The 27,891-nt window shown below is 39.1% G+C and overlaps 2 protein-coding genes across 3 annotated transcripts; both read right to left on the bottom strand.

Moving 5' to 3' along the window:
* Positions 1-867: 867 nt before the first annotated feature.
* Positions 868-11,915, bottom strand: LOC113654132 (lactase-phlorizin hydrolase). The gene is made up of 17 exons (XM_027164085.2): positions 11,185-11,915; positions 10,650-10,720; positions 10,478-10,561; positions 8,410-8,503; positions 8,030-8,108; positions 7,237-7,927; positions 6,505-7,150; positions 4,755-6,311; positions 4,400-4,668; positions 3,785-4,075; positions 3,468-3,666; positions 2,977-3,179; positions 2,766-2,872; positions 2,516-2,647; positions 1,788-2,011; positions 1,379-1,615; positions 868-1,280 (listed from the first exon to the last, which is right to left on the bottom strand). Exons 1-17 carry the CDS (start codon positions 11,834-11,836, stop codon positions 1,051-1,053), a joined length of 5,766 nt encoding a protein of 1,921 aa, XP_027019886.2. The 5' UTR covers positions 11,837-11,915; the 3' UTR covers positions 868-1,050.
* A 4,768-nt stretch (positions 11,916-16,683) lies between these two features.
* gjc4b (gap junction protein gamma 4b) lies at positions 16,684-25,002 on the bottom strand. Of its 2 annotated transcripts, none has more exons than XM_027164808.2 (3): positions 24,816-25,002; positions 19,908-21,096; positions 16,684-19,354 (listed from the first exon to the last, which is right to left on the bottom strand). In XM_027164808.2, the coding sequence occupies exons 2-3, from the start codon at positions 21,064-21,066 to the stop codon at positions 19,341-19,343; spliced, it is 1,173 nt and encodes a 390-aa protein (XP_027020609.1). In that variant the 5' UTR covers positions 21,067-21,096; positions 24,816-25,002; the 3' UTR covers positions 16,684-19,340. The 2 variants fall into 2 exon arrangements, with proteins under 2 accessions (XP_027020609.1, XP_027020610.1); XM_027164809.2 differs by lacking the exon at positions 24,816-25,002 and adding an exon at positions 24,114-24,421.
* Between the last annotated feature and the right edge of the window lie 2,889 nt (positions 25,003-27,891).

Here is a 27,891-nt window from a genome sequence, read left to right as displayed (position 1 = left end):
AAGATGTTTTTCCATTGATTGAACAGAAAGTGTATCTTACAACCTCATCATGGCAACCTCTATTTAATGAACTCTGCATGTATGTGCAGGCGAGAGCAGCAGGCCGATGGTTTAAACCTCTTACTTCCCTGTTTCTAGAATGAATTTCAGCATGACAGTATATGAGTTGCCTCTGGATGTAAAACAAAACCCTTTAAAAAAATAAATCAAATTCTTGCCAAAACAATGGAGAACAATTACTGCTAATAATGCTGTGATGCTTAAAGGGTAATCCTTAAAGTTACATTTTTGTGTATTATTTAAAAACTATAAATTATTATTAAACAATTACAGTCAAACCAATAGGAAAATAAATATTTATATAAATATAACCAATATGAGTAACTGTAGATTATTATTATTATTATTATTATTATTATTATTATTATTATTAGTAGTAGTAGTAGTAGTAGTAGTAGTAGTAGTAGTAGTAGTAGTAGTAATCCATGCATTCTCTATACTGCTTAACCTACTGGGATGCCAGTCTATTACGGGGCATGCACATCTCTCACACAAACTACAGACAATTTAGAGATGCCAATCATCCTACAATGCATGTCTGTGGACTGGGGGAGGACACTGGAGAACCCAGAGGAAACACCCAAGGCAAGGGAAAAACATGCAAACTCCACACACATGGCTGAAGCATGAACTGAACCCCAACCTTGGAGATGTAAAGCAAATGTACTAACCAAAAAGATCCTGTGCCCCACTTATATTTTTTATTATTGTTGTTTTTGGTGTTGTTGGTGTTGTCATTGCTACTGCATTAGATATGAGACTAAAAGCAACAGGAATCATTAAAAACCCAAGGAAGAAAGTAACCAATTTTACAGTTTTCAGAAAAGTTTATTATGCGTAAGCAAATATGTTTGTGTTCCTGCAGGAATACAACAATTTATCAGTTGGCAAGAAAAATCCTAACAATGCATTTTTCTGAGACATACACATTAAACTAGCTGACTAAAGTTACCATGGAAACATCGGCAGAAAAAAAACTGTAAAGTTTTATCAAAATTTATTCTCAAGGCTTATATGCTCCATGGAGTCTTTTGTTTGTTTTTTTGACTTAAGGAATTGGAAGGTCATGAACACAGCTGCAATCACACCTACAGCGGTGAGACTGAGAAGGATATAGAGGGCCACCTCAGCATCTGGAGCAGATACCTCTAAACCAAGAAAATTCACCTTCATTCTCTGATCTGGAAGGGATGAAATTGTGGGAGGTGCGCTTGTTCCTGCTGTAACAGAGTCAAAGGTAAAATGAATTTAGTGAAATATATTTGCTGAATTTTGTAAACTTCATTTTAAAATTGTATTTGTGGTCAGTTGCCATCACCTTCAGGTTCAAGGTTTTGACATTCATGCGGTCCTTCTGAAGGATCTGGGAAGCCATTGCAATTGATAATAGTGGCATAGTGCATAACAGACTTTTTGGCTATACGTGGTAGGGTTGGGTCCGAACGATTCACGTAAAAGAAGCCAAATTTCTCAGCAAAACCAGTGGCCCACTCCAAATTATCCATTAAAGTCCAGCCTGTATAGCCACGGATGTCCACTCCGTCCAACAAATAAGCTAAAGATATAAGAGTAAGATGAAAATGCAATATCATGCTCTACTTAACAAACACTGTGTTTAATATTTAATCCAGATTAACATCTTATCAAATGAAAGATAACAGGTAGAGATAATATATAAACATGCAACTTGACTCGTGCAGACAAAGAAACTGTGTCAATTATTTTACCTTTCAGAGCCTGATTAATGTAGCTTTCATAGTAGTGGATTCGGTGAAGGTCATTCAGGTCCATGTCTCCTCTTTCAGAAATGCCATTCTCAGTAATGTAAATAGGAGGGTTTCCGTACTCTTCCTTGATGAAGTTCAAAATTTTTCTGAATCCAGGTGGGGCCACTTTCAACCAGGATGATCCAGAATCCAGCCATGAACGGTCATGGATAGTTCCAACCCCCCTTAATAGGTAAAAGTGTATATTTAATTAAAGCCCTGTCTTTGTTATTAGAGCTAAACTATATAGCTAAATGTATGTGGATGATTAACCATTACACTGATATGTGCTTGGTGAACATCTGATTTCAGTTTTTGTCCCCCAAGTTCTGCTATAACCTTCAATCTTCTGGGAAGGTTTTTTAAATGTGGCTGTGAGGATTTGCTTATTTAACCATAAGTGTATTAGTGGGATCAGGCACTAATGCAGGGTGAGGCAACTTAGGCAAATTCAGAGCAAAGTTGTTCAGTGGGCTTTAGGTCAAGGCAGGCCACTCAAGGCCATGTCTTCATGGACCATGCTGGAACAATTTGGAGCTCAACCCCTACCAGTAAAGAACATTCTTAAAACTACAGTACACATAGACATTCTAGACATTTCTAAACAACTTTGGAAGGCCCACATATGGGTGTGATGGTCTTGTGTCCACATACTTTTGCCCATATTGTGAATGCAATTAGCTTGTTACCTGTCGGCATCATAGTGTTGAAGATTCTTGTAATCCAGATTAAAAGCCAGCACAGTGGTGTAATGATTGAAACCAAAATAATCATAAGTGCCTTTTATCCTTTTCACCTCTTCTGGGGTAAATTCTGGAAGGCTTAAAAACATATGTTGAGATACATCATGTTTGAGCTTTTTTACTTACCCTTTAGCTGCCATATATAACTGTCTAATTAATAAAAATGTGTTTTATGTGTGTGTAATATGTGTTCAACCGTGATTTGGCCAGTCCAGCAGCCAAACTTCTCTCTCGAATTCTATTCTTCATCACGTCGTTGTAATCGCCATTAAACACAGGATGAGCAAACCAACCAATCTGGAACTGCATTAGAACAATGAAAACTGGCTCTTATCTGTGGCAACTCAGCAGAACAGTTTCACAGAACTATGCTATTGGTTTAGAAATACTTTGTTTGTAGTTCTTACCTCCACAACACGCATAGCTGCATCATAATCCTCTTGTTTGTATGGGTTTCTAGGCTCTGACCAGTCTGAGTTGATGGTGATACCAACAATGCCACCTTGTTTGGCTTTGTACTTGTCATTGTACAGATGCCAAGCCTCAGCATGGGCCTTAAGGAGGTTATGAGCCACTATATAAGGTGCAGTGCCAGGTCGAAAACTTATACCTTAACAGAGAACAAGCATCATGTGAAATCAAAGTGTTATTCTCACTTGTTTAACAGCATAGAATTACAGTGTGATCTTGGAAAACACACCAAACATTTGGTTGAACATTTCATATACAAGTGCAGTTTTCAAAACCACTTCAAAACTTTCATGAACATTATTTGTGAATAATTCTGACCTGAAACCATACTCTGAATATGCAGACAAGGTAAACCTGCAGTTTGTATTATAATGCACAACAAGCTTTTAATTGAATTCATAGTACAAACTTTAAAAACATTCTTTACCTGGTGCAGCAGTGCCATAACCATGCCCAATATTTGCAACATTATAGGGCTCATTAATTGTGATCCAAAACTTTACTTTGTCACCTAAACTACTATAGACAACATCAGCGTATTCCTTGAACCTTTGAACGATGGTATCGTTCTCCCAACCTTTAACATCCTGCAAAGCTTGAGGAAGGTCCCAGTGATACAATGTGACCTGTTAGTATGGAAAAATGGAACGTTATGTGTGGACCAGATTTTGTGGACCAAATTTTTGCTTTTAACTCATAAAATAAAATATATTTAACAGCTTAAGAATTCAAGGTTTTATTCACCATAGGCTTTATGTTGACCGCCAAAAGTGCATCCACCAGTCGATGGTAATAATTCAATCCTGCCTCATTAATTTTTCTAGTTGTTCCATCAGGCAGAATTCTTGGCCATGAAATGGAGAAACGGTAGTGGTTGACCTTGAGTTTTTTCAGTGCTTCAACGTCCTCAGCAATTTTATTGTAGCTGTCACAGGCAATGTCCCCAGTGTCATCATTTCCCACCTTAAGAGGTGTGTGTGCAAATTTGTCCCAGATACTCAAACCTTTTCCATCAGCTCTCCAGCCTCCCTCAATCTAAAAATTAAGAACATACAAGAATGTAGAAAATTAACGGTTTAAGTCAGAAGCCACAGATAGATAGATAGATAGATAGATAGATAGATAGATAGATAGATAGATAGATAGATAGATAGATAGATAGATAGATAGATAGATAGATAGATAGATAGATAGATAGATAGATAGATAGATAGATCATTTCACTAATCCTGGATTACAGAGTAATCCAAAAAATATAATTTGAAATCAAGAGTGTTCAGAATACTAAAAACAAACACAAACATTTTCAGCACAACATTAAAAATCATAGAATTGCATATAAAGTGAGTCTAACTTTACCTGATAAGATGCAGTAGCTACACTCCATACAAATCCTTCACGGAAATTGCCATACAATGGCTTTTCCTCATTGGCTAGTGGAAATCCATTGTCTCTTGTTACTTGATAATAATAATGAGCACTGCGTTTAGGGGTCCTTGGCCTATCTGGGTGTTTAAAATCCACATGGTGAAGTCCAAAGCCAACAGTGTAACCCGCAAGCCACTCAAAAGAGTCCATTAGAGACCAAGCTGTATAACCTTTAAGTTGCACTCCATCCAAGTTGTGTGCTAATAAAAGAAAACACTAAGGTTTAAAAATATAATTGGTTGTATATCTATTAATTGTACTTATCATTAAATATTTATTAACACACCTTTAAGAGCTTCATCAATGTAGGTCTTGAGGAAAAATATTCTATCTGTGTCATCAACTGTTTTACCAGTATCTGTACCCACTCCATTCTCAGTTATGTATATGTCTGGGTTGCCATACTCTTCCTTTATCCAGTTTAGAAGTCTTCTCAATCCCCAAGCTGCTGCTCTAAACACTTTGACTGCAGTGGCTTGAGAGTCTGACACATCTGCTACAGCAAGGTCCTGATCATGCTCATAAGACATTGGTGAAAGCCTAGAAGTCACATGATGTGCCATTCTGGAAGTGTAGGCATTAATGCAGAAGACATCAGCAGTGCCTTGGATAAAAGCTTTCTCCTGCTCTGTAAAAGATGGCAACCTGGATTCAGATAAGCCTTGAAGCTCACTCTTATTACCAACCTGCCATTTCATGGCATCAGGATAGTCTCCATTTTTGAAGATGGGATGTGCAAACCATCCAAGCTGGAACTGGAGAGCTCGGTCAGCAGCCAACACCTCTCGTGGTTCGGTTGCTTCTAGAGGTTCGATCCAGTCAGCATTCAGACTAAGGGAAACCAGACCGTTTTGTGTTTTCCTGTATTTTATATCGTATGTGTGGTATGCTGTAGCATGAGCCTTTAAAAGGTTATGTGCTATCCTATAAGGGGCATCTGCAGGTTTTGTGATACCAGGGGGAAAAGTTCCCAATCCATAGCCTATCCAGGCAATTGTGTGGGGTTGGTTGAAGGTCATCCAAAACTTCACTCTGTCTCCAAATGTTTCATAGCAGAAATCACAATAGTCATTGAATATCTCAATCATAGTGATATTGTCCCAGCCATTGATGTCTTGAAGAGCTTGTGGAAGATCCCAGTGGTGGAGTGTCACCATTGGTGTGATATTATATGAAATTAGCCCATTTATTAATTGATTGTAATATTCAACTCCCTTCTTGCTTAAGGAATCTCTGTAACCACTAGGAAATATCCTAGGCCAGGATAAAGAGAACCTATAAGTCTTTATTTTCAGGGCTCTCAACATGTACAGATCTTCCTCTATTTTATTATAGCTGTCACAAGCCACATCACCATTGTCATTGTTTTGAATGTTATTAGATTTGTGGGTGAAGTTGTCCCACACACTGGGTCCCTTTCCATCAGCATTCCAGCCACCTTCAATTTGATACGATGAAGATGAAACACCCCATTGGAATCCTTCTGGAAATGTGCCATAGTGATAAAACTTCTTCTGAAATTTGGACTGATTTGAGAACTTCTCCCAAACAACTTTTGCCTTTGAAGGAACTTCAGATGGTGGCAGGCTAGGGCGGCGTGAACTTTCTGTTCCTCTTCCAGTGCTTTGTGTAAAAGACTTCGCACTCTTTTCTAGAAAACCATTTCTTTTAAAAACCTGGGATATATAGTAAGCTGAAGCTTTTGGGGTTCTGGATCTATTGGGATCCTCAAAGTTTACAAAATGGAGGCCAAATCTTTGGCTATAGCCTTGAGGACCCTCAAATCCATCAATTAGGGATTGTACAGTGAACCTCTGCACCATAACACTGTCAAAGTGGATAGCTGCATTGAAAAAATTCAAGAAATTAGTTCAGGTTGCTTAAAATAAATGTACTAAAATTTAGCTTACAGTTTGCTATTTGATTATTCAGCAGCAAAATTGTCAAGACATACTAAATCATTTAATTTTTTAATTAGAAACTTCACATTTTTTATGCTTACTCAAATGTGCCACTGTAATAAGCTTAATAATTACCTTTCAGGGCCTCATTAATGTATGCCTTAAGGAATTCTATACGCTGTGTGTCATTGAGCAAATCCTTGTTGTACTCGGTTGGCATTCCATTTCCAGTGATGTAAATTGGTACTTTGGTAACTGATAAGTATTCTGTAGCAATATAGTTCAGTAAACGGCGAAGACCCCATGGTACGGACTGAATTTGGCTTGATGCTGTGATGGGCCAATTTGGGTCAATATGAGTCTCAAAGTCCCCAATGCTATTTGGTCCGGGGACACAACTGCCTCTGCTTTCATTGACAAGGCGGGAAGTGTGGTGATTTAGGCCAAAAAAATCTGCTGTGCCTCTGATCCTATCTTTCTCAGCTCTGGTAAAGACAGGGAGCCTGGCAACCTCCTTACCACATTCAGCATTTTTCTTATCGATCTGATTCCTCAGCAAAGCTGGATAGTCTCCATCTACAAAGATGGGGTGTGCAAACCATCCAAGCATGAAATGCAGGTAGCGCTCTGCAGCCTGTATATCTTGTACACTTCCAGAATCTTTTGGTTCAGCCCAGTCTGAGTTCAGAGCAATGCCCACTCTTCCACCTTGCTTCATCCTATATTTATCATTGTAAACATGCCAGGCCTCTGCATGGGATTTTATCATGTTGTGTGTCACCTGAAAGAAAGAACAAACAGGTCTTTAAATGCATTTCTTTTAAAATGTTTTTGAAATCATTTCTTGTGACGATCTCCCAAACCTACCTGGTAAGAGGCAACAGTTGGGTCTTTGATAGATGGAGGATGTTCACCTGTACCATACCCAGAGTTACTAACTATCCAGGGACTGCTGAAGGTGTTCCAGGTCTTCACTCTGTCCCCATATCTGGAGAAGCAGAAATCAGCAAAGTCTTTGAACAGCACCACAATTGACTCATTGGTCCAGCCGCCAAGGTCCTGCAGTGCTTGTGGAAGGTCCCAGTGATGTAAGGTGACTGTAGGCTCTATACCTGAATGAAGCAGTGTGTCAATGAGCTTGTCATAATACAAGGCTCCTTTTTCAAGGAAGCTTTCTTTTTGACCTGTGGGGAAAATTCGGGCCCAAGAAATAGAGAACTGATAATTAGAAGCGAGCATGCCCCTGAGCAGGTACACATCATAGTCCACCTTGTGGTAGCTGTCACATGCAAGATCAGCAGTCTGGTTATCAAAGACTTGACCATCATGTCCAAAACGGTCCCAGATAGTCTCCCCTTTTCCATCTTCAGACCAGCCACCTTCCACCTTAAATGACTCAGTGGAAATTGCCCATTGAAATCCATCTGGGAATGAGTCATTCAAGAACATATCCCTCTCAGATGTACTCTGAGTTCTGAATTTCTCCCATACCTTTTGGTAAGAAAATGCAGATATACTTGTCTTCTTGCTGACAGACTTTTGGTCATCACTCTGGAAACTATGTGATATAAATATACAGTACAGTTAAGGGTACATATAAGCAATATGAAATATGTTTCATACACATGTTTATTTCTTATACACACTGATCAATGTTTACCTTGCAGCTCTCTCATCAAGCTCTACAAACAGGTCAGTAATATCACAGCCCACAATGTGAACCTCTGGGTATCTTAAAGCTGAAAAGAGAAATTTGTTTGTAAAATCTCTCTCTATTAATAATCATGCCATCAGTTTTGTGGAAAAGAATAATGATTAAATGTTAATGCTTTTCTGACATTCTTATTTAAGGACATACTGGGAAATCATCTGAAATTATAGATGCAAGGTTATAATTTTTTTTTATAAAGGAACACACCTTTGAAAGAGTTTCTAGATAAGTAATCTAAGCCCTCAATATATTTTATAAAGACGTAAATGATTTATGATTAATAAAGGATCTTTTGACTCTTGCAACATAAATCATAGAAAGACTTTTACCTTCAAGGACACTACTGAAAGGATGAAAACTGCTGTCAGTACATTGTTTTTTATTTATCTGATACATGAGAATGTCTTGTTGCCCAATGGTTTCCTGAAACCATAAAATCAATTAATTTAACAACAGAGAAAAAGAACACATACTGTATAACACAATATTGTATAACATTCTCTGACAAAAATATACAAATCCAAATTCTGGATCACATACTCAAGACAACTTATTATGTCATAACAATTATTATTATTTAATGTGTGCTTTAATAAAAAATAATATTCATGTGAATGTATTTCAATAGATTGTTTAACTTTATTCTGAAACTGACATATGGATGACCCTGAAAAGTGCTCAGAGATGACTATCATCATGAGAAAGTATATGGCGAAGCCCAGGTAACAGCAACACAAGTTTCCTCAATCAGCATACCTCCAAATAAGGCACATTATTAAGATACTTCATATTAGGGGTTAGTTTACTAGCCCATCTATAGACCATAGTTATTCTTAACCCTGCTGAGTCTTTCCTACATAAAACTTAACAGCCCTTAGGGTCAGATGAGACCTTAGTTGGAGATTCAGCCTGACGCTCCAGGTTACCTGACTGAGGCACAAGATATCTGGTCCAAATGACAGGGGTGAACTCTTATGTGTCTGGCTGTCCACTTGTGACCGATTACCTAGGAATTGTAAAAGTCAGGAATGAATGGGACCTGAGGGTTCTGGAACACTGTGTATTTGGGACTGTGTGGAATAGAAGCTGTCTGAGGTAATGGGGTCTTGTTGACCATATTTTGGAAGCATGTGGGACCTTATGGCCTACTTGCTAAATCCTTTACAAAATAACAAATTGTGTGGCCAGTCATGAGCTAGGGCCAGTTGCGAATGCGTCCATCTAAAGAGAATCTGTGCATGGTGAAGAAAGCCACTAAAACAAGGGCTGCACCTATGTTTATTTTGATATCTCAGTACCAGTAAGAAGAACTTGAGGACAAGATATACTGCCCCTACCACTGGTTAGTAAGTTCTAACCTAACACATACATTAGGGTGCCTCACGGTTTTCCATGCTGAAAGGAATACTGCTCTCTCTCTCTCTCTCTCTCTCTCTCTCTCTCTCTCTCTCTCTCTCTCTCTCTCTCTCTCTCTCTCTATCTATCTATCTATCTATCTATCTATCTATCTATCTATCTATCTATCTCTCTCTTTCGCTCTGTCAGTGTACCATTTCCAACAATGCTTCTTTTGTTAGAAAAGTGTATGGAGAAAAAAAATGTTTGGACGCCTTTCCATCCATAGAGTCACTCACATTTGAAAGCTTGTAGGTCCAGCAAGCCTAAAGGGTTCATGACTGTCATCAGCAGTTCTAGCATCCTCGACACCTACAGTATACTGCACCTGGTGGCCTGGCTGTATGTGATTGGCAAGCATACAAACGTCTGTCAACCCCCTTTGATAGGGCAATTAGAATTGGATCAAGCAGCAAGCTATGATGCCTGCTTCAGTTCTAAGAAGCTTTTTTCTGAGATCAAAGTGAGAGTAAATGCTAGAATATGGTCAGGGAGTGTAGATGGATCCCTGATAGTCTACTCCTTATTGGGGTGCATTGCAGCCAGTTGTCCAAGTACAGCAGTATCCTGATGCTATTGTCCATTATCATTGTATTCATGTAGCTTGAAAACACTTCCGAAGGTCAAAGTGCAGCAAAGTGCAACTCAGCATAGGCATTGCTGTGCAGTTAGTGAAGGATTTGTCTTTAGTCAGACACAATGTCTTTGAGATGCTCAGGGCTGTTGACATAACCGACACCCATCTATGTTTTATGTTGTGCGCAGCAGATCAGTGGAAATCCACCCAACCAAACTGACTCAGCAATGAACAGTGCATATTATGTCATGTGAAGGATAGCTTTATGACAGGAGTATTTATTGTAAAGTCTTTCTGTGACTTTGGTGGAAGGAGTTGTACAAGGTTGTTCCAGGCTTCTCAATTTTATTGCAACCATAATTAGTCATACAAAGATTTTTCCAATTGTTGGATCACCTAGAGAAGCTATTAAGAAGTTAAATTACCTGCATATGTGTTAATACTTCTCTGAGACTTGCTGTGGTTTTGCAGTTATATTCCATGTGCAAAGACAAGAAGTCTGTATTTTTCTAAATAGGAAATAACAAAGCGATTTTGATGAATGTTTTTCCATTGAACATATTGATTGTCAACAAATTGAAATGTTTAAAATCTTACCATTTCTGTAGGTGCTACATGGTAAATACTCTTAATGTCGTTCTCACTTATTCCAAGAGACACACGAACTCCTAAAAACAGTCAAATCAACTTATCTTTTATGCTTGTTATGGATTATTACACACATAACCGATATAAAATGGTATTTGATTATAGCAATAACATTAGAATAAAACTTACTTTAAGATAAAAAAAATAAATTTTTGCATTAAGATGATGTCCTTCCTTAAAATATTTTCAAAATAAAAGATGGATATTAGGTAACATAAATAAAACAAATCTTACAAATCTTAAATACACCTAAATTTAGCATGATGCCAACAAACGCAATCAAGGCATTCACCATTTGATTTATTGCAGTTATCAAGTGATTATTAATGAAAAAATAATTCTGTGAATCAAATGTGAATATCTTTTTAGAAACGTTCACCAGTGTTTTACTCAAACATTTGTTTCTAATGTAATTATTTTTGAATGTCCTGTTTAATTTCTTTCCTACTTACTGTGTTACACATTATAATGGTTTCTAACTTACCTTTAAATATATTATGGTACAATGTATACACATCTGAATGAATGTGGAGCGCATGCTGAATTTGCAACGCGTCTTTGAGCTCATGCAGATAACTGAACGTGATGTAAGAGTCGGTCAGATCTGAAAACTTTGTAAAAACAAAATTTGCATAGTCCTTAAAGAGTTTCCCCACATCTGAGTTCTCCCAGCTTCCATATCTGATCCTAAGGCCTTCAGGGAGAGCAGAACGGTGGAGCTCAATCACAGGTTTGATGCCTGACTGATTTAGTAGCTTCATGAGGGTCCTGTAGCAGGTCACTGTGTCTTCATGGGGTTGCCTTGGATCACCAGCAGGAAGAATGTTTGTCCAGGACAGAGGAACTTTATAATGTGTTACTCCTTTGTCCTGCAAGTACTGAAAGAAGTCCCTTGACTGTGTTGGGAGAGAATCTCTGCAGTCAAAGACATCATCTGCACTCGAAGCTCCTGTTGACAAGGTCTCACTGGAAAAAGTGTTTCCTTTCAATTCTTTTAGAAAATGGTTGGTTAAAGGGCCTGCTAAAATCATGAAGTCATTCAACTGCTCTCCATGTGTACAGGCCCAATACAAAGTCAACAGCCAAAGAAAGAGAAAATGTCTCTTTATGGATATCTTCATGGTGAAGTCCTTCATCTTCACCACAGACTGGTTTCAAAAATATATCCTGACAAAGACCTTTATACATATATTAGAACCTTGGAGTAAGAAAAATTATCTGTGTGGTTTACTGCAGTTTACTGCACTGATAGCTGCAGGTAGACTATGAACCTAGATAAATGATAATGACATTTTATTGCATCCTAATTTTAATATAATGATAAACAATAATGTTTCACTTACTTTATTTACACACTTTTAGTAAAATATTTAGGGAGTCCTGCTGTATGGGAAGGAACCAGTAGAAAATTAACATAAAACTAGTTACTAAGGTACTTTTAAAGGTAATACAGTATCAGTTTCTGGATCATCTAACTTGTATTGCATTTACTCTCTTTTTCAATCTACTGTCTTTGCTTTCTGCATTTTTTTACAACAGCAATATTTGTATTGCTTAACTGTAATACAGAACACATTAACTTCAATGAATGGGCTTACAAAACCTTTGTTTATCCTTAAAATACTAAGGAAAGACCTGAAGGTTATCTCTAAAGACTAGATTATATTGCCTCCAGTTTTACATTCAAAACTTACACATATATGCCAGTTAGAGCTGTACTTGCCCCAAAATGTCCAAAATTGTGATTTGAATAATTTAGGCAGTATTTACATTTTGTATCTATTAAAACAAACATTTGCATGTAGTTGTGCTTGTTTTTATGCACAGCATTGCCAGGATCAGAGAGAGTGATAGCCATGCTTTGGTGTCCCTGGAACAGACATGGTTAAGGTCTTTGTGCATGGGTCCTACTGATATGCTGACTAAAGTGCTGCTAAGCCATCGCCAACTGGATTGAATGAGCCCCAAGACTTTGGTCACAGTTGTTACATAACATATAATGATAAGTAACAGGTGATAAGTTCTATACATGAGAGGAAGCACGCAATCTAAAACAAATTACAAATACATGTATTGGTTTCAAGACCACATGCCCATGTAATTTCTAGGAGCAATATATGAAGATCTTGTATGGGCTGAATATTCATCCATATTATGGAGGTGATAGAATGTGAATATATTATACCAAACAAACCTTTAAAGTGTTATAAACATATAGAAAGGTTACAAGAATGAGGTGTACTATTAATTATTAATATCTCAACCATTACAATGCTTTGATGAACTACAAATATTTAAATAATGTCCAAAAAAATGGCACAAAAGAGGTTCTTCCCCAAACTGTTGCCACAAAGTTGGATGCAGAAAACTGTATTTAATGACTTTGTATGCTGTAGAATGATTTCTGCATGCTAATTTTAATATAATGATAAACAATAACGCTCCACTTACTTTATTTATACATGCAAGAGAACTCAATGTAAAATACTTTTCTCTAGTACACATTGTGTATCGCATATCTCATTAAAACATATGACTCCATAAAGATAGGAAGCCGGGCTTGTTAAGTTATAAAAAATGTTAATTGTTTTCTATTACAAGGATCATCAGAGATAATCTACAAATTAAGGAGCTTAACAAAAATAAAAAATAAATAAAAAAACATTTTAAAACCAGTTTTACTTTAGAACAGGGTTTTCCAACTTGGGGTTTATGGGTTTATTGTTACGGGTATTTAAAACACTGATAGAAATGTCCATGTCATGTTAGATAAGCGTAATATATCACACAATAAAACATTTTAGAAATTGTCCTAAAAAACTGTTAATGTGATTAATTTAAAGCAGAAAAGCTTACTAAAATACTCAAGGTGTACTTAAGTCAAATAATTTACGGTGAATAGGTTCATTTTAGAAAAATATACAGGAAGTCCTGCTTTATAGGAAATAACCTAAAACTAGTTACTAAGGTAGTTTTGAGGTTTTAGGAGGTTGTATAAATTTCTGGATCATTTAACTTGCACTGCTGAGGGAAAGATTTACAGTTTCCTTTTTAATGTACTGTCTTTTGCTTTCTGCAGTTTTTTACAACAGAAATATTTGTATTGCTTAACTGTTATACAGAGCTTCAATCAGATCCCGAGGGAGGTTGGAGACATTGAGTCCGAGTGGACCATGTTCTCCACCTCCATTGTCGATGCGGCCGCTCGGAGCTGTGGCCGTAAGGTCTCCGGTGCCTGTCGTGGTGGCAATCCCCGAACCCGGTGGTGGACCCCGGAAGTAAGGGATGCCGTCAAGCTGAAGAAGGAGTCCTATCGAGCCTGGTTGGCTCAGGGGACTCCGGAGGCAGCTGATAGGTACCGAAGGGCCAAGCGAGCTTCAGCCCGGGTGGTTACGGAGGCAAAAACTCGGGTCTGGGAGGAGTTCGGTGAGGCCATGGAGAAGGACTATCGGTTGGCCTCGAAGAAATTCTGGCAAACCGTCCGACGCCTCAGGAGGGGGAAGCAGTGCCCTGCTCACACTGTTTACAGTGAGAGTGGGAATCTGCTGACTTCGACTGGGGACATCCTCGGACGGTGGAAGGAATACTTCGAGGTTCTCCTCAACCCCACCGACATGTCTTCCACTGAGGAAGCAGAGGGCGGGGGCTCAGTTGTGGACTCGTCGATTCCCCAAGCTGAGGTCACTGAGGTAGTTGAGAAGCTCCTCAGTGGCAAGGCACCGGGGGTGGATGAGATCCACGCTGAGTACCTCAAGTCTCTGGATGTTGTGGGGCTGTCTTGGTTGACACGCCTCTGCAACATCGCATGGAGGTAGGGGACAGTGCCTCTGGACTGGCAGACTGGGGTGGTGGTCCCTCTGTATAAGAAGGGGGACCGGAGAGTGTGTTCCAACTATAGGGGGATCACACTCCTCAGCCTCCCCGGAAAAGTGTATGCCAAGGTACTGGAGAGGAGAATTCGGCCGATAGTCGAACCTCGGATTCAGGAGGAACAATGCGGGTTTCGTCCCGGTCGTGGAACACTGGACCATCTGTATACCCTCGCCAGGTTGCTGGAGGGTTCATGGGAGTTTGCCCAACCAGTTCACATGTGTTTTGTGGATTTGGAGAAGGCTTTCGACTGTGTCCCTCGTGGTGACCTGTGGGGGATGCTCTGGGAGTATGGGGTCCGGGGCCCTCTGCTAAGGGCTGTCCAGTCCCTGTATGACCGGATCAGGAGTTTGGTTTGCATTGCCAGCAGTAAGTCAGACTTGTTCCCGGTGCATGTTGGACTCCAGCAGGGCTGCCCTTTGTCACCGGTCCTGTTCATTACTTATATGGACAGGATTTCTAGGCGCAGTATGGGGCCAGAGGGAGTCCGGTTTGGGGACCACAGGATTTCGTCTCTGCTTTTTGCAGATGATGTTGTCCTGCTGGCTTCCTCAAACCAGGACCTTCAGCGTGCCCTGGGACGGTTTGCAACTGAGTGTGAAGTGGCGGGGATGAGAATCAGCACCTCCAAATCCGAGGCCATGGTTCTCAGTCGGAAAAGGGTGGCTTGCCCCCTTCAGGTTGGTGGAGAGTTCCTGCCTCAAGTGGAGGAGTTTAAGTATCTTGGGGTCTCGTTTACGAGTGAGGGAAGGATGGAGCGGGAGATTGACAGGCGGATTGGTGTATCTTCTGCAGTGATGCGGTCGATATACCGATCTGTTGTGGTGAAGAAAGAGCTGAGCCACAAGGCGAAGCTCTCTAATTACCGGTCAATCTACGTTCCTACCCTCACCTATGGTCATGACCAAAAGGACGAGATCCCGAATACAGGCGGCCGAAATGAGTTTCCTCCGCAGGGTGGCTGGGTGCTCCCTTAGAGATAGGGTGAGGAGCTCGGTCACTCGGGAGGAGCTCAGAGTAGAGCCGCTGCTCCTCCACATCGAGAGGAGTCAGCTGAGGTGGCTCGGGCATCTGTTTCGGATGCCTCCTGGACGCCTCCCTGGGGAGGTGTTCCGGGCATGTCCAACCGGGAGGAGGCCCCGGGGAAGACCTAGGACACGCTGGAGGGACTATGTCTCTCAGCTGGCCTGGGAACGCCTCGGTATTCCCCCGGAAGAGCTGGAGGAAGTGTCTGGGGAGAGGGAAGTCTGGGCATCCCTGCTTAGACTGCTGCCCCCGCGACCCAGCCCCGGATAAGCGGTAGAAGAAGAAGAACTGTTATACAGAACACATCAACTTCAAGGTTTACAAAACCTTTGCTTATCCAAATATCTTTACAAAATTACACACTATATCTTTTCAAAATGGCCCAACAACACAAAAGAAGTATGATAATACACTAAATGGCCAAAAGTATGTGGATACCTGACAATCACACTGATACGAGTTTCTTCTGCAAACTGTGCAAACACTACTGAACACCTTTGCGATGAACTTCGACAAAGCCCGGTAACCCAGCATCCGTGCCTGATCTCACTAATGCTCTTCAGGCTGAATGCGCAAATCCCCAACAGCCACAGTCGAAAATTAAGTGGAAAGTCTTCTTAGAGGAGCAGAAACTGTTATAGTTGCAAAGGATGGACCCGCTCCATAATAATTAAAATAGTTTTGGAATGGGATGCTCAACAAGCACAGTTCTACATTAAAGAACTGGGGAAAAAAAAAAAAACTCAATCTAGGTGCCTTTGAACCGACAGCCTGAGTCAATGGGCAATTTCAATTAAATCATGACAGTGTGACAGAATATTGGACAGATTTGCAACAAATAGTTTGAAACATTTGAATAAATTCTGTGGTTTGTGAACACACCTAATACCACACTAAATCAGCAACAATAAAAACTTAATATGTGCATGACAGCTGTTGAAATGCTGTGAGAATGCAGCTGTGTGCACATTTCAAGGCAACTGAAACCGTTCTGCACATCCGGTTTGTAATAGAAATACATTGGAAAAAGTCAAGAGCTTGTGTATCTACATACAAATTGAACTTTAATAATGAATCACAGACGGTGTATTATTTCCAAAGCTTTATTCAGTATTTAACTTGCACAAAAATACTATTGGTACAAAATGTATAAAAAGACAAGAGTACAAAAGTAAAAAAAAAAATTAAATCACTGCATGAGATGACTGCAAAATTCAAAACTAATGCTGAAATAAAACAAGTAGTTTGTTTTAAGAAAATACTCAGGACATCTCTTCTAGGTGATGTTTGTGAGCATGGATTAGAGTATATTTTATATTCCCCAATCTCTGTCAGATTAGACTAGATAAACACAAGTCAATAGGGCACATTTACCAAAAATCGAATCTTTTCCCAAGGGTAGCTTTTTTTTTTGTTGTTGTTAACCAAACAAACATTTAAATGCATTTGGACCAGTTTGACTCTTAAATAACAAAAGCAAGTTCAATGATTGTTAAAAAAAGGTCCAAAAAAGCCCACTCTTAACAAATGAAACAGATTTCCAAAGCAAGCAAACAAACAAAAAATACCCCACACCTATTTAAAATTAGACCAAACATACACAATTCAAATAGAATGGCCAGATAGATCCACATCAGGCCTTAAAGAAAAGAAAAAACAAACAACAAAAAACATTATGAAGAGCAGTAAGCAAAATATTTATTAAAAAAAAAAAAAAAAAAAAAAGATAGAACACTTTGTATGGCACAGAGAAACCTTGCTGTCCTCATCCGAAAAAAAAAAAAAACAACAACTCATATACACATCGCACACAAGGTGGAAAACAAAACTATCAAAAGCTTCCTTGCAGGTCAAAAAAAACGGTTCACAAGTATTCAAGCATTTTCCAGGTTTTCATTGTTTTGATTATTCAGATCAAAGGCACCAAAAAAGTGGCTTTAATGTTCCAGAACAGCAAACGCTGACACCAACATAGAGACTGAACTTCAGCACGGCGATCGCTAGTTTCCAGTTTTCTAACCAGCAGAGAAGCATTTTCTCAAATGTACAGACCCACATCACTGATGGCACCGTGTCCCAAGATGAATTACTGTCAAAGTACAGGCTACATATCACATTCATTTGGAACGTGGAGCCCAATATACACAAACCAGCAAATAAGCTTGTAACTGGGCTTTAAGTTGTGCAACATCATTTTTACGAAATAAAAATGAAACAGATGTTTAAATTTAAAGTAGTGGAATCTGAGGCCACTTGAATGCCTAACACAAAACATGTCTAAAAAAAAGGTGCCGGTCTTAGGTCAGTGTGATTACCTATTGAATAAGATCACATGGATCCTGCAGGTGAATAGTCAAAATTACTCCCAGATGCTCTTTAATACCAGTCAAATGCTTGGACACACCCATCATAAAGCTTTTGGTTTAAATGTGCTTTGCAAAAAATATTAATAATTGTGTTGATGCCTATGTAGATATGTACTATGTGTGTGTTGATGCCTATGTAGGTATGTACTATGTGTGTGTGTTAATGCCTATGTAGGTATATACTATGTGTGTGTGTTAATCCTATGTAGGTATGTACTGTGTGTTGATTATGTAAATGAATTTTAAATGTGAAAAACCAGGAATCTTTTTCTTACCAGGAAAATCAGAAAGCAACGGCGATCTAATGAATCTGCTAAACAAAGCTGTTATCAAGGCTACTCTGAATAAATATAAAAAGTTCTATACAACGTTCATTGCTTGCCCCCATATGAGGTAGCCAACAAGTTTTGGTGTGTTCATTATTTCTTTCAACAACAACAACAAAAAAATATATATAAAAATAAAGAGGAAAAAAAAAACAGGGATTGGGTGAGTCAAAACTTTTGACAGGTACCGTATAAGCCAATGAGAATTATCTTTGATATAAGTCGAGTCTATAAAGAATAAAGATGATTCAAAACCAGAAGGCCTTCTTGGGAACTTTATGCATGGGTCTGTGGTATATCCTACACTATGTCCTACAGGAAGAACCAAACTTCCCCTACAAAAATCTACAAATCCAAAACTAAACAAACACAGTAACAACAACAACAAAAAAAAAAATCTACCTTTGATAGTAACAAGCCCTTTGATGACACTGGTTCACATATACATGCAGTTACTAATTACAGATCACTACTTAAACACAAAACCTAACTTTGTACCTAAACTATCCAAAAGGTGATATAGTGTGATTTAACACTGGCTCATCCATTGCTTTTTGGAATGACAACGAAATATGTAAACTCCAGTTTTTAATATATTAAAAAAAAAAAGTAAAAAAAAAACAAAAAAAACAAAAACAAAGTAAGGCATTTTTGAGATGCAACCTTTGACACTTCGTAAGAAGCGCTTTAAACATACAGCTCTTTTCTTGGTATCTATAAACACACAAAAACTGCTCAGTCAGCTACAGAAATAAAGGGTTTTATTTGCCGCGGTGTACTCTGGGGTGTCAGGCAGACAGTTCCTTAGGCATCACTGGCTGCGTAGATCTTCGCAGAGGCCGACATGCCGTCCTTCCATAATACTGCACATGCTGTACTTATTGCTCACCAGCATGCTCGGTGTTGTGCTGCCTTAGCAAAGATCCTGCGTGCGCACGCACGCACACAAACAGACACACACACACTCTCATACACACGATGTCCATCTTCATAGAGGTCCTCCATGTTGTTTCGGTAGGAAAAAAAACAGATTCGAAATGCTGGCTCAGGACTCAAGCTCTAATCCCTGAAAGACATAAAATAAATTTTAAAAGGGTGTGTGTGTGTGTCTCAGTGTTGTCTGTACAGAACTACAACTCAAGTTCATCACAGTCAAGGTTTTAAATCTGTAGCTTTATTATTCATTAATCAATTCTCTAATGCATATAAGGCTCAATCGTGCTAGAACATACTGGACCTTAATGGTTTTTCCTCTACATTTATAACACTAAGTCTATGCTTTAACATACCACCGATTTGAAGTTTGTCTTTGGAATAGCTGCATCAATGGGGAACATCATTTATTGGGTGAATTTTATGTCCTATTTTACTCTGGATAAGGGCATCTGCTAAATTCTGTAAATGTAAATAAAGTTTGGGGCAAGAATTATATGAGCTAGAATATCTGTAGATATAGATTACATGTTCCACTAGTTATTACTACTAGCTGCTGCTATGCAAAACTGTTGTGGTAATCCTGTGTTGTGGTATTAAAAACTAAATTTGTAAAAAATTAAGAATAGTTTGTTTGACAGGAACCAGGGACACCAGTTGTAAAAACTTATTGTATATAAGTTTACCTTTCTCACAGGAACTGGCCTGCTTCTCTTGTTTCTCAAAGTTGAGGCGGTTCTGCTCAGCGGCTGTGCCGTTGGACTCAGGGCTGCCGCTTCGAACTGGACTGCCCTCCTCACTCTGGTACGCCAGATCCAGGTGCTGCTGTGCTAGTTTTAGGTGCCGTCGCAGGCGCTCTATCTCTCGCGAGGACGCCTCATCGCCCAGAGCCTCACGTCCCAAGTCCCCCAGATTGTATTCACCTCTTGCACCTGCCTTGCCAGAATCCTTCTTCAGGGCCGTGTGGTACCCAGGGGGTGCTGAGGGCATGTGACGTGTGCAGACCACAGACCGTGGATTATTCAAGGCTAGTTGATGGTGATGTTGGCGCCGTGCACGGTTATGGAACACATCACGGATACCACTGATGCCTAGGTGCAAGATTTCAAGCAAAGTCAGCAGCAGGCAGAGGCTGCTCACAGCATACATAATAAGCAGAAAGATAGTCTTCTCAGTGGGTCGTGAAACAAAGCAATCCACAGTGTGTGGGCATGGGCTACGTGTGCACACGTAAGATGGAGCCACCTCGAACCCGTACAGCACGTACTGGCCGAAAAGGAAGGCCACCTCAAAAGCCACACGCGAGAGAAGCTGCATCACGTACACCTTCAACAAGCCGTCCCGCTTTATGCGCCTCCGTCCATCATGCTTCTTCCTTATTTCTTTCTCCTTTTCTTTCTCCTTCTCAGGCTCAATCTCCTCAGAGATCATGGGGTCCTCCTCGCCGTTGTCCTCGGCCTCCTCGTAATCACGGTTGGCGCTCCGATTTACAACAGGCATGTGTTTGCGTCTGCCACGTGAACTGTAATCAGTGTCCTCCATACGTGCAATCTTGTGCATGGCAAAGCCAAGGTACAGAATGGTGGGTGTGGTGATCATGATGATCTGGAAAACCCAGAACCTAACGTGCGAGAGCGGTGCAAACGCATCGTAGCACACGTTTTCGCAACCAGGTTGATGTGTATTGCATACAAACTTGCTCTGTTCATCATAGTATATTGATTCACCCCCCACCACGGTCAGTACGATCCGAAACACAATCAGCAAAGTAAGCCACAGCTTGCCCACAAACGTTGAATGGTTGGAGATCTCCTCCAGAAGACGTGTCAGAAAACTCCAACTCATGATGTCACTGCTACAGTGTGCTGGTCAGTACTGTTGAGAGAAAAAAAAAAAAAAGTATATTAACACCTGTATATAGCAGACAAGCATAAACTACACCATTTTTACCCCAAGCCAGCTTTTAGGAATCATCACCAGTCCATAGTTTAATCCCTCACAGCTCCGCATCAAGCTATTAAGAACCGCAGAGTACCGAGTTAGTACCATAAACTTGTCATCTTAATTACAGCAGACGCATTCAGAAGTTTTAAAAGGACAAACGGTCCCTATACACTGAATGCAGTTGCCCTGAATATCAACTCTTAGAGCAGGCAAACCAAAGTAAACAGAAATGGACAGAGTCAGTAAAGCTAAGGGTTTAATATTTCAGAACAATGACTGGCCAAAATGTCAAACAATCTTTGGCCACTAGATGGAGCCACCATGATACTGTGAAAAGGTTGAAACATTACATTCACACAACAGTTTCTCCTACACTGATTATGTGACTGTGTTAAGTTTTGAAAGTTTTTAGAGGAAAAAAACTGATTGTGCTAATTCGTGAACAAAAGTAATTGGAGCCTTATACATCGTAGCCAGCAATAATAGTAGAGAATCGGTGAACCACTGAAATATAAAAGGTGTAAAGAAACGTGCCGAAGAGTAGTAAAGGTAGCGTGAAATGGCCCTTTGCCTTTTGCTTTTTTTAGTGCCTTCTGAACAATGTGGGTGATCACCTACCTACTAAAAGAAGCTCAAAATAGGCAGTTTGTTTGACAGACCGTACTGAAAAAAGCTTGGCTGGTGTACGGGATCAAAGAGAGAAACAGGAAAACACGCTTCTATGTGAAGTGCAATTTCCCCGGCTGTTTCCCAGCTCGAACAATCAACTAAAAGTCTGGATGAAAAGTTTTAAGATTATAACACTGGGGTCAGTGGCTTGGATTTGCATGACATTCAGAACGACCCAGTCTACTGAAAACCTTAGCAAACATTGGCTGGGGCTGTTAAAACTGCTTGTGTAACTAACACCAGACATCAAGTCCACCCTCTCCACCCACCACAAACACAGCTATTCTTAAGCCTTTTCTCAACAAATACCCTTCAGCAATATTCCTTCACTTGAGAGCTTTTAACTAGTGCCAGGCTGTCGAATACTCCAGAAGTAGGAATGTCTTCATCTCCCAATGCATGCAACAGCATGTCAGAGTATGTACATGGCAGACTGACAGACTGCAAAGGCTCACCTTATTACAAATTACTCTGGTGCCAAAAACTGACTTAAAGTCTGTTTAGTATACAGTAAAATACAGGTAAACGTGTAAATCCATCTATGTACCTCAATGTGTTTCTTTTAAATATCTGAAAGCAATGGAAATAGCTGCAGGCAATGGTAAATCTACAACTTGCACAGCATGCATGGAGGAGCTTTATGAGATGCAGCTCCCCTATAGTAGAGTCTTCACAAAGAGTCATTGTGAGCTCTGACACTACACGTGCCCAATACCACCACCACACACATGCACCAAATTACCACAATTTGTAGGTATAGCTAGAAGGGCGCATCCACTTGGCAACTACACTACAATGAGCCAGTTGTGACACGCACACACACTCGCAGTTCAACATTTCCAGGGTTACACCCTGTTCAGCTGGCTTTAAATGCCAATCATTGGCATCAGACTCAACCCCTAAAGAATGAAGAGAATCAGGTCTGGGAGAACAAATGCATATTACCCAACAATTCATGGTATGGAGGACAAATTAAGGCACATTAAGAAACATTTATGATTACACAGCTTCAAAACTCCTACTACAACTAGAAGAAACAAAAGGTGTGATATTCAGGAACCTTCTCTTCTAAATCAGAGCATCTCCCAAGGCCTAAAATATGTAGTTTATAAGCAAAGTGTAAAGTCCCCAACAGTTAAAACATAAACTAGAAAGATTGTCATCTTCTATTATGTAACAGGAATGTTTTAAGCTGAATTTGAGGCACATCTGAATCCAAATTCCCCAAATTCCTCAAGGGAATGAACACAGCACTGTTTCAAATATCCATGAGTCCAACACTCCACATAGGAGTCCTGCAAAACCCAAGCATGACAGCCATTATGCTCAGTGAGCACCACAGTAACAGGGCGGCATTGTGAGACATCTGGGAGAGCAGTTAACTCTCAAGCCCAAAAGTATTCCTGTCCAAAACGACTCACCCTGACTTGATTCTTTCTACCAGGACAAAAGTGGTATTTGTTTTGACTTTTCAAGAGGTATCTATAAAACTATATATACCTGTAAAATCACTTTCTGTAATATAGAACGTGTTCAATACGTTCCAAAAAGTCATATGATCCAAATAACCACCACAGATTCAGGTCAAGTCCAAGATGATTCTCTCAGATGTGATTCTTTCAAGCTAACAGGATAAACTAATAAAATATATAGATACACACACACACACACACACACACACACACACACACACACACACACACACACACACACACACACACACACACACACACACACACACACACACACACTTCTCCGTTTTACCAAACAGCAACATCCATGAATATTAACCCGGGGTCAAGATTTTAGACTAATTTCTTTCATAGACCTATAAAACTCATTTTTATTACCAAGAACAGAATCATCTACATGACATAATTGGCCTAGGAAAGACCACACGTACCACAATCTGGTTTAACTGCTACTGTATAACCACAAAGACTTTGACAATCGGAGTTCTACAAGCAAAGCATGAGAGTGTTAAAAAACTTAATTGGAAAAAGATGTCAATTAGACAAGGTCCTGATCAGTGATTCTTACGAGTCGACTCACTCAGAACGATTCGCGAAGCTTCCATCAGTAAACACAGAGCCCTCAATAAGAAGTAAAGATGGTTAGAAAATGTTGGTAAATGACAGAAAACCTTCCAGACTAACCTTCTATCTTGGGTAAATGAACACAAGTGGAGAGGATAAACACTACCTGTGTCTAAACACGTTTATTAAACGGCTTTGCTTTGTAACAAAAATATGAAGAAGTAAAAAAGTAAAAGCACTTGCCTAACACGATGAAGCGGTTACTTCATGATGGTCTAGAAACATCTTTAAAACATGCTGTTTAACTTGTGAACAAATTCTTTAGATGAGAGGATTAAGATGGAAAAAAAATAAGAGAAATAAAAATTCAACCCTTTTTTATAAATTGTGGCTTCACAAGAGATGTTTCTTCCATTAGGAGTAAAATGTGGCATGCAACGTGTCTCTCTCCTTCTCTCTGTCTGTCTTTCTCTCTTCCCCCCCTTCTCTCTCTCTCTTCCCTTCTCTCTCTGTCTGTCTCTCTCCCCCTTCTCTCTATCTATTAAACACTAAACTTTTTCCACATAACAAAAGGTTTAACACATCCGGTTCAGAGAAATCACCTTCCTTCCCTTATAAACAACAACAAAACGTTAAAGATTTAAAGACAAACAGCTGTAATATCACAGCTCATGACCAAACCACACTGAACGCCGACTTTACTATTGTTCTCTCCCTTCAGGAATGAACGCGCTTTTTGCTCCCTCACGACATTTCACATCAAAAACAAACATATTTCTCATTACATCTGACATTTTTCACTCACACAATCTCCCAGACCGACAGAAACAAACAGTGGCATTTTAACATCACAGGTTATTATCTGTTAACTTGTTCCATGCCTCACAATTCAAAGCTAAAGCTAGCAACACGACTGAACTCTGTATGGTTAGATAGACAACGTACCGTCAACGATAGACTTGATCCACTCGCTTCTCCTTTGTTTTTTCGCTTAGTCTGTAAAAAGGTTACCACATTATTCCCCTTCAAAACTTCCAACCAAATGCTCAGTCCTTGTTAAACCGTTCAGATTAGGTCCATGTGCTGCTTCTCCCCTCACCGACGGGGCTCTAAATAAGCCTGGACAAAAGAGGAGCCCCAAATTGCTTTTCCTCCTCCTCCTCCTCCTCCCTCCTCCCTCCTTTTTCTATCTTTCCCAATCCCTTCCTCCTCTTCCTCTAGGGTCCCTAAAGTCTCAAACCCCACCTGTTCTTCACTTTATTTTCAGGAAAAAATATAAATATACTAACCTGCACCTTTCATTGTCAGTGTAAAGTAATGTATAAAGATGTATAAATTAAAATCTCTCTCTCTCTCTCTCTCTCTCTCTCTCTCTCTCTCTCTCTCTCTCTCTCTCTCTCTCTCTCTAATATATATATATATATATATATATATATATATATATATATATATATATATGTATATATATATATATATCCTCTCTCTCTCTGTGTGTGTTTCTCTCTCATATATATATATGAGAGAGAGAGAGAGAGAGCATTAGGTATCCTAGTGGTTAACCTGTTGGGCTACCGCTCAGAAGGTTGTGAGTTCAAACAGGGGCCAAGGCCCTTAATCCTCAATTGTATAAAATTGAGATAATGTAAGTTGCTCTGGATATAAGGGTGTCTGCTGGAAATGTAAATATCCTTAAAGTTTTACTCTGAATCCAATTATGTACTTATCTTTTTTTTAAGTTACACTACTTCCACACTTTCAGATAAAAGATATATACTGCTGAAATAAATCCCAGTGACTAAAAAATATACAATTAAATATAAAAAGCATAAAGTCAGAAAAATACAGAATATAATAATTATCTATATAAAAATAATCAGATATTTGAAATATAAACATAAAGGTAAGTAAAAGAAGATCCACACCCACCTTGTATCTAGTTCAGTTGCACCTACTGTACATAGAAATGCACATCACAGACATCCTGCTGTATTACTGGAATTTTTAAACACAAAAATTATCTTTTATTCACGCCTACCTTGTTGATCCATTTTAGGGATGTTTAGTCTCTACAGATCTTAGTGGCAAGGTATGTTAATTCATCCTTAAGAATCACTGTTGGTTGAAAGTTTTGCATGGGTAGACTTGTTCTCAACTGATAAACCTGACCTGATAAACTCATTCCAGTGACGCACTCTTATATCAGTGTTGTCCATCATTTAAATATCTAGTTTATGGTAGTCACCTTCAACTGATGAAAATGGTAGAGAGGGGCATAGGAACTGTCCATCACGACAGATGAGTTACAATCAGCATCTACTGTATTATTGTTAATGTTGTACCTAATAGAATGCATACATTTTAGGGAACCTGGCTTTAATAGGGTGTTTACATTTAGCAGACACCCTTATCCAGAGTGACTTAAATTTTTATTTCAATATATACAACCTAGTGTTAAGGGCCTTGCTCAGGGGCCCAGCAGTGGTGGCTTGGTGGACCTGGGACTCGAACTCATGACCTTCTGATTAGCAGTTCAACACCTATCCACTATGAGAAATAGTCATTCTGCAGAATATACTAATATCAATACAACATTTGCCAGACTGTATATTTATAATCACACCCTCTAGTGTCACCCACATGAGGATGAGGTTCCCCTTTGAGTCTGGTTCCTCTCAAGGTTTCTTCCTTTACCATTCATTAGCATACCATTTTTCCTCACCACAGTCGCCTGAGTCACCTCAGACTTGCTCACTGGGGACAAATACAAACACATTTAAATATATCTAATATTAATGTATTATATTAATTAATGTATTATATTAATCTTTATATTATTCTTTAAAATAACCTTGTACTTTGAGAAAAAATTGCTATACAAATAAATTTGAATTGAATTGAATATATGCGCTGGGCCAAACATTGGGCCAAGAAACATAAAAAATCCAATGAACTGTCTTCTCCTTTTTTTTCTATAATTGTTTTTTTCAGTTTTTGATGAAATTAATGAAGCCACACAGATGTGTCCGTAATCTTTATTTCAATTTTAACTGCTTTCCACCATTGATAAACAGACTGCAAAGAAGATATATTTCTGAAGTGAAGCAGGTCCTTATGATATGCAACACTCTTTCATAGTGTAGGCTTTGTTAAAATTCAGCTGCACCATCGGACAATAAGTTGCTGTTACAACACACCAGTTGCACGTGTTCACCATTTGAAATGTTACTAAACAACTTCCTTTCTTCCTGCAGAAAAACATGTTCGGAAGTTATTGATATTTAATATCCTTCCTCGTAGCACTTTTTCAAAGAATGAAGTGACTGGGGGCAGGGCTTTCCTGCTCCTACTCTCTTCCTGGTAGTTATATTCCTCATTCCACAGTTTTTTGGTCTTGTGCAATTACATAAGGGCATTGTATCATGAAAGTTGTCAGACGTTATTGTAAAATATATTGTATAGACATTCCCCAAGGTCTAAATCAAGTCAAAAAGGCTCAGAACAAAAGTAAGTCAATGACTGAATTTGAATACATGGTGTCTGACTAATGGACTTTTAGCAGATCACTTACAAGTCACTAAAACAACTGATGACTTTTTGATTGAATATGAAATGTGTGAAATTGTCATGTACTGGTACTTTAGCTAAAGACAAAAAGCTTACTATTTAAAGCAAGTGAAAAAATCTGCTTATCAGATGCATTCTCCTTTTTATTATAGTAAAAGTATTTTGGATTTGACTGGAGCTTAATGAAATCGAAAGCTCCAACAAAGCCTTTGGGTAGTTACCTAAGCTAGTTGAACATGAATATATTCCGAAGATATATCGTAGCATTTATGGATATATTCCAGTGATATGAATAATGGTTTGTGATAAGGATGTCTATGAGATTATTTGAGTAATATTTTTTAAATTATAATATAAAATATAAAATGCAATTCTAATTATAATAGATGAGGAAAATGTGTGTCGTGCTGAGAAATATCTAGAACTACAGGGGAGGAGATTTTCCCGAAAAAGCTAC

Source organism: Tachysurus fulvidraco, chromosome 6 (assembly GCF_022655615.1).
Source record: "Tachysurus fulvidraco isolate hzauxx_2018 chromosome 6, HZAU_PFXX_2.0, whole genome shotgun sequence".
NCBI classification, from domain to species: domain Eukaryota; kingdom Metazoa; phylum Chordata; class Actinopteri; order Siluriformes; family Bagridae; genus Tachysurus; species Tachysurus fulvidraco.
This window is presented reverse-complemented; position numbering and strand designations above follow the sequence as displayed.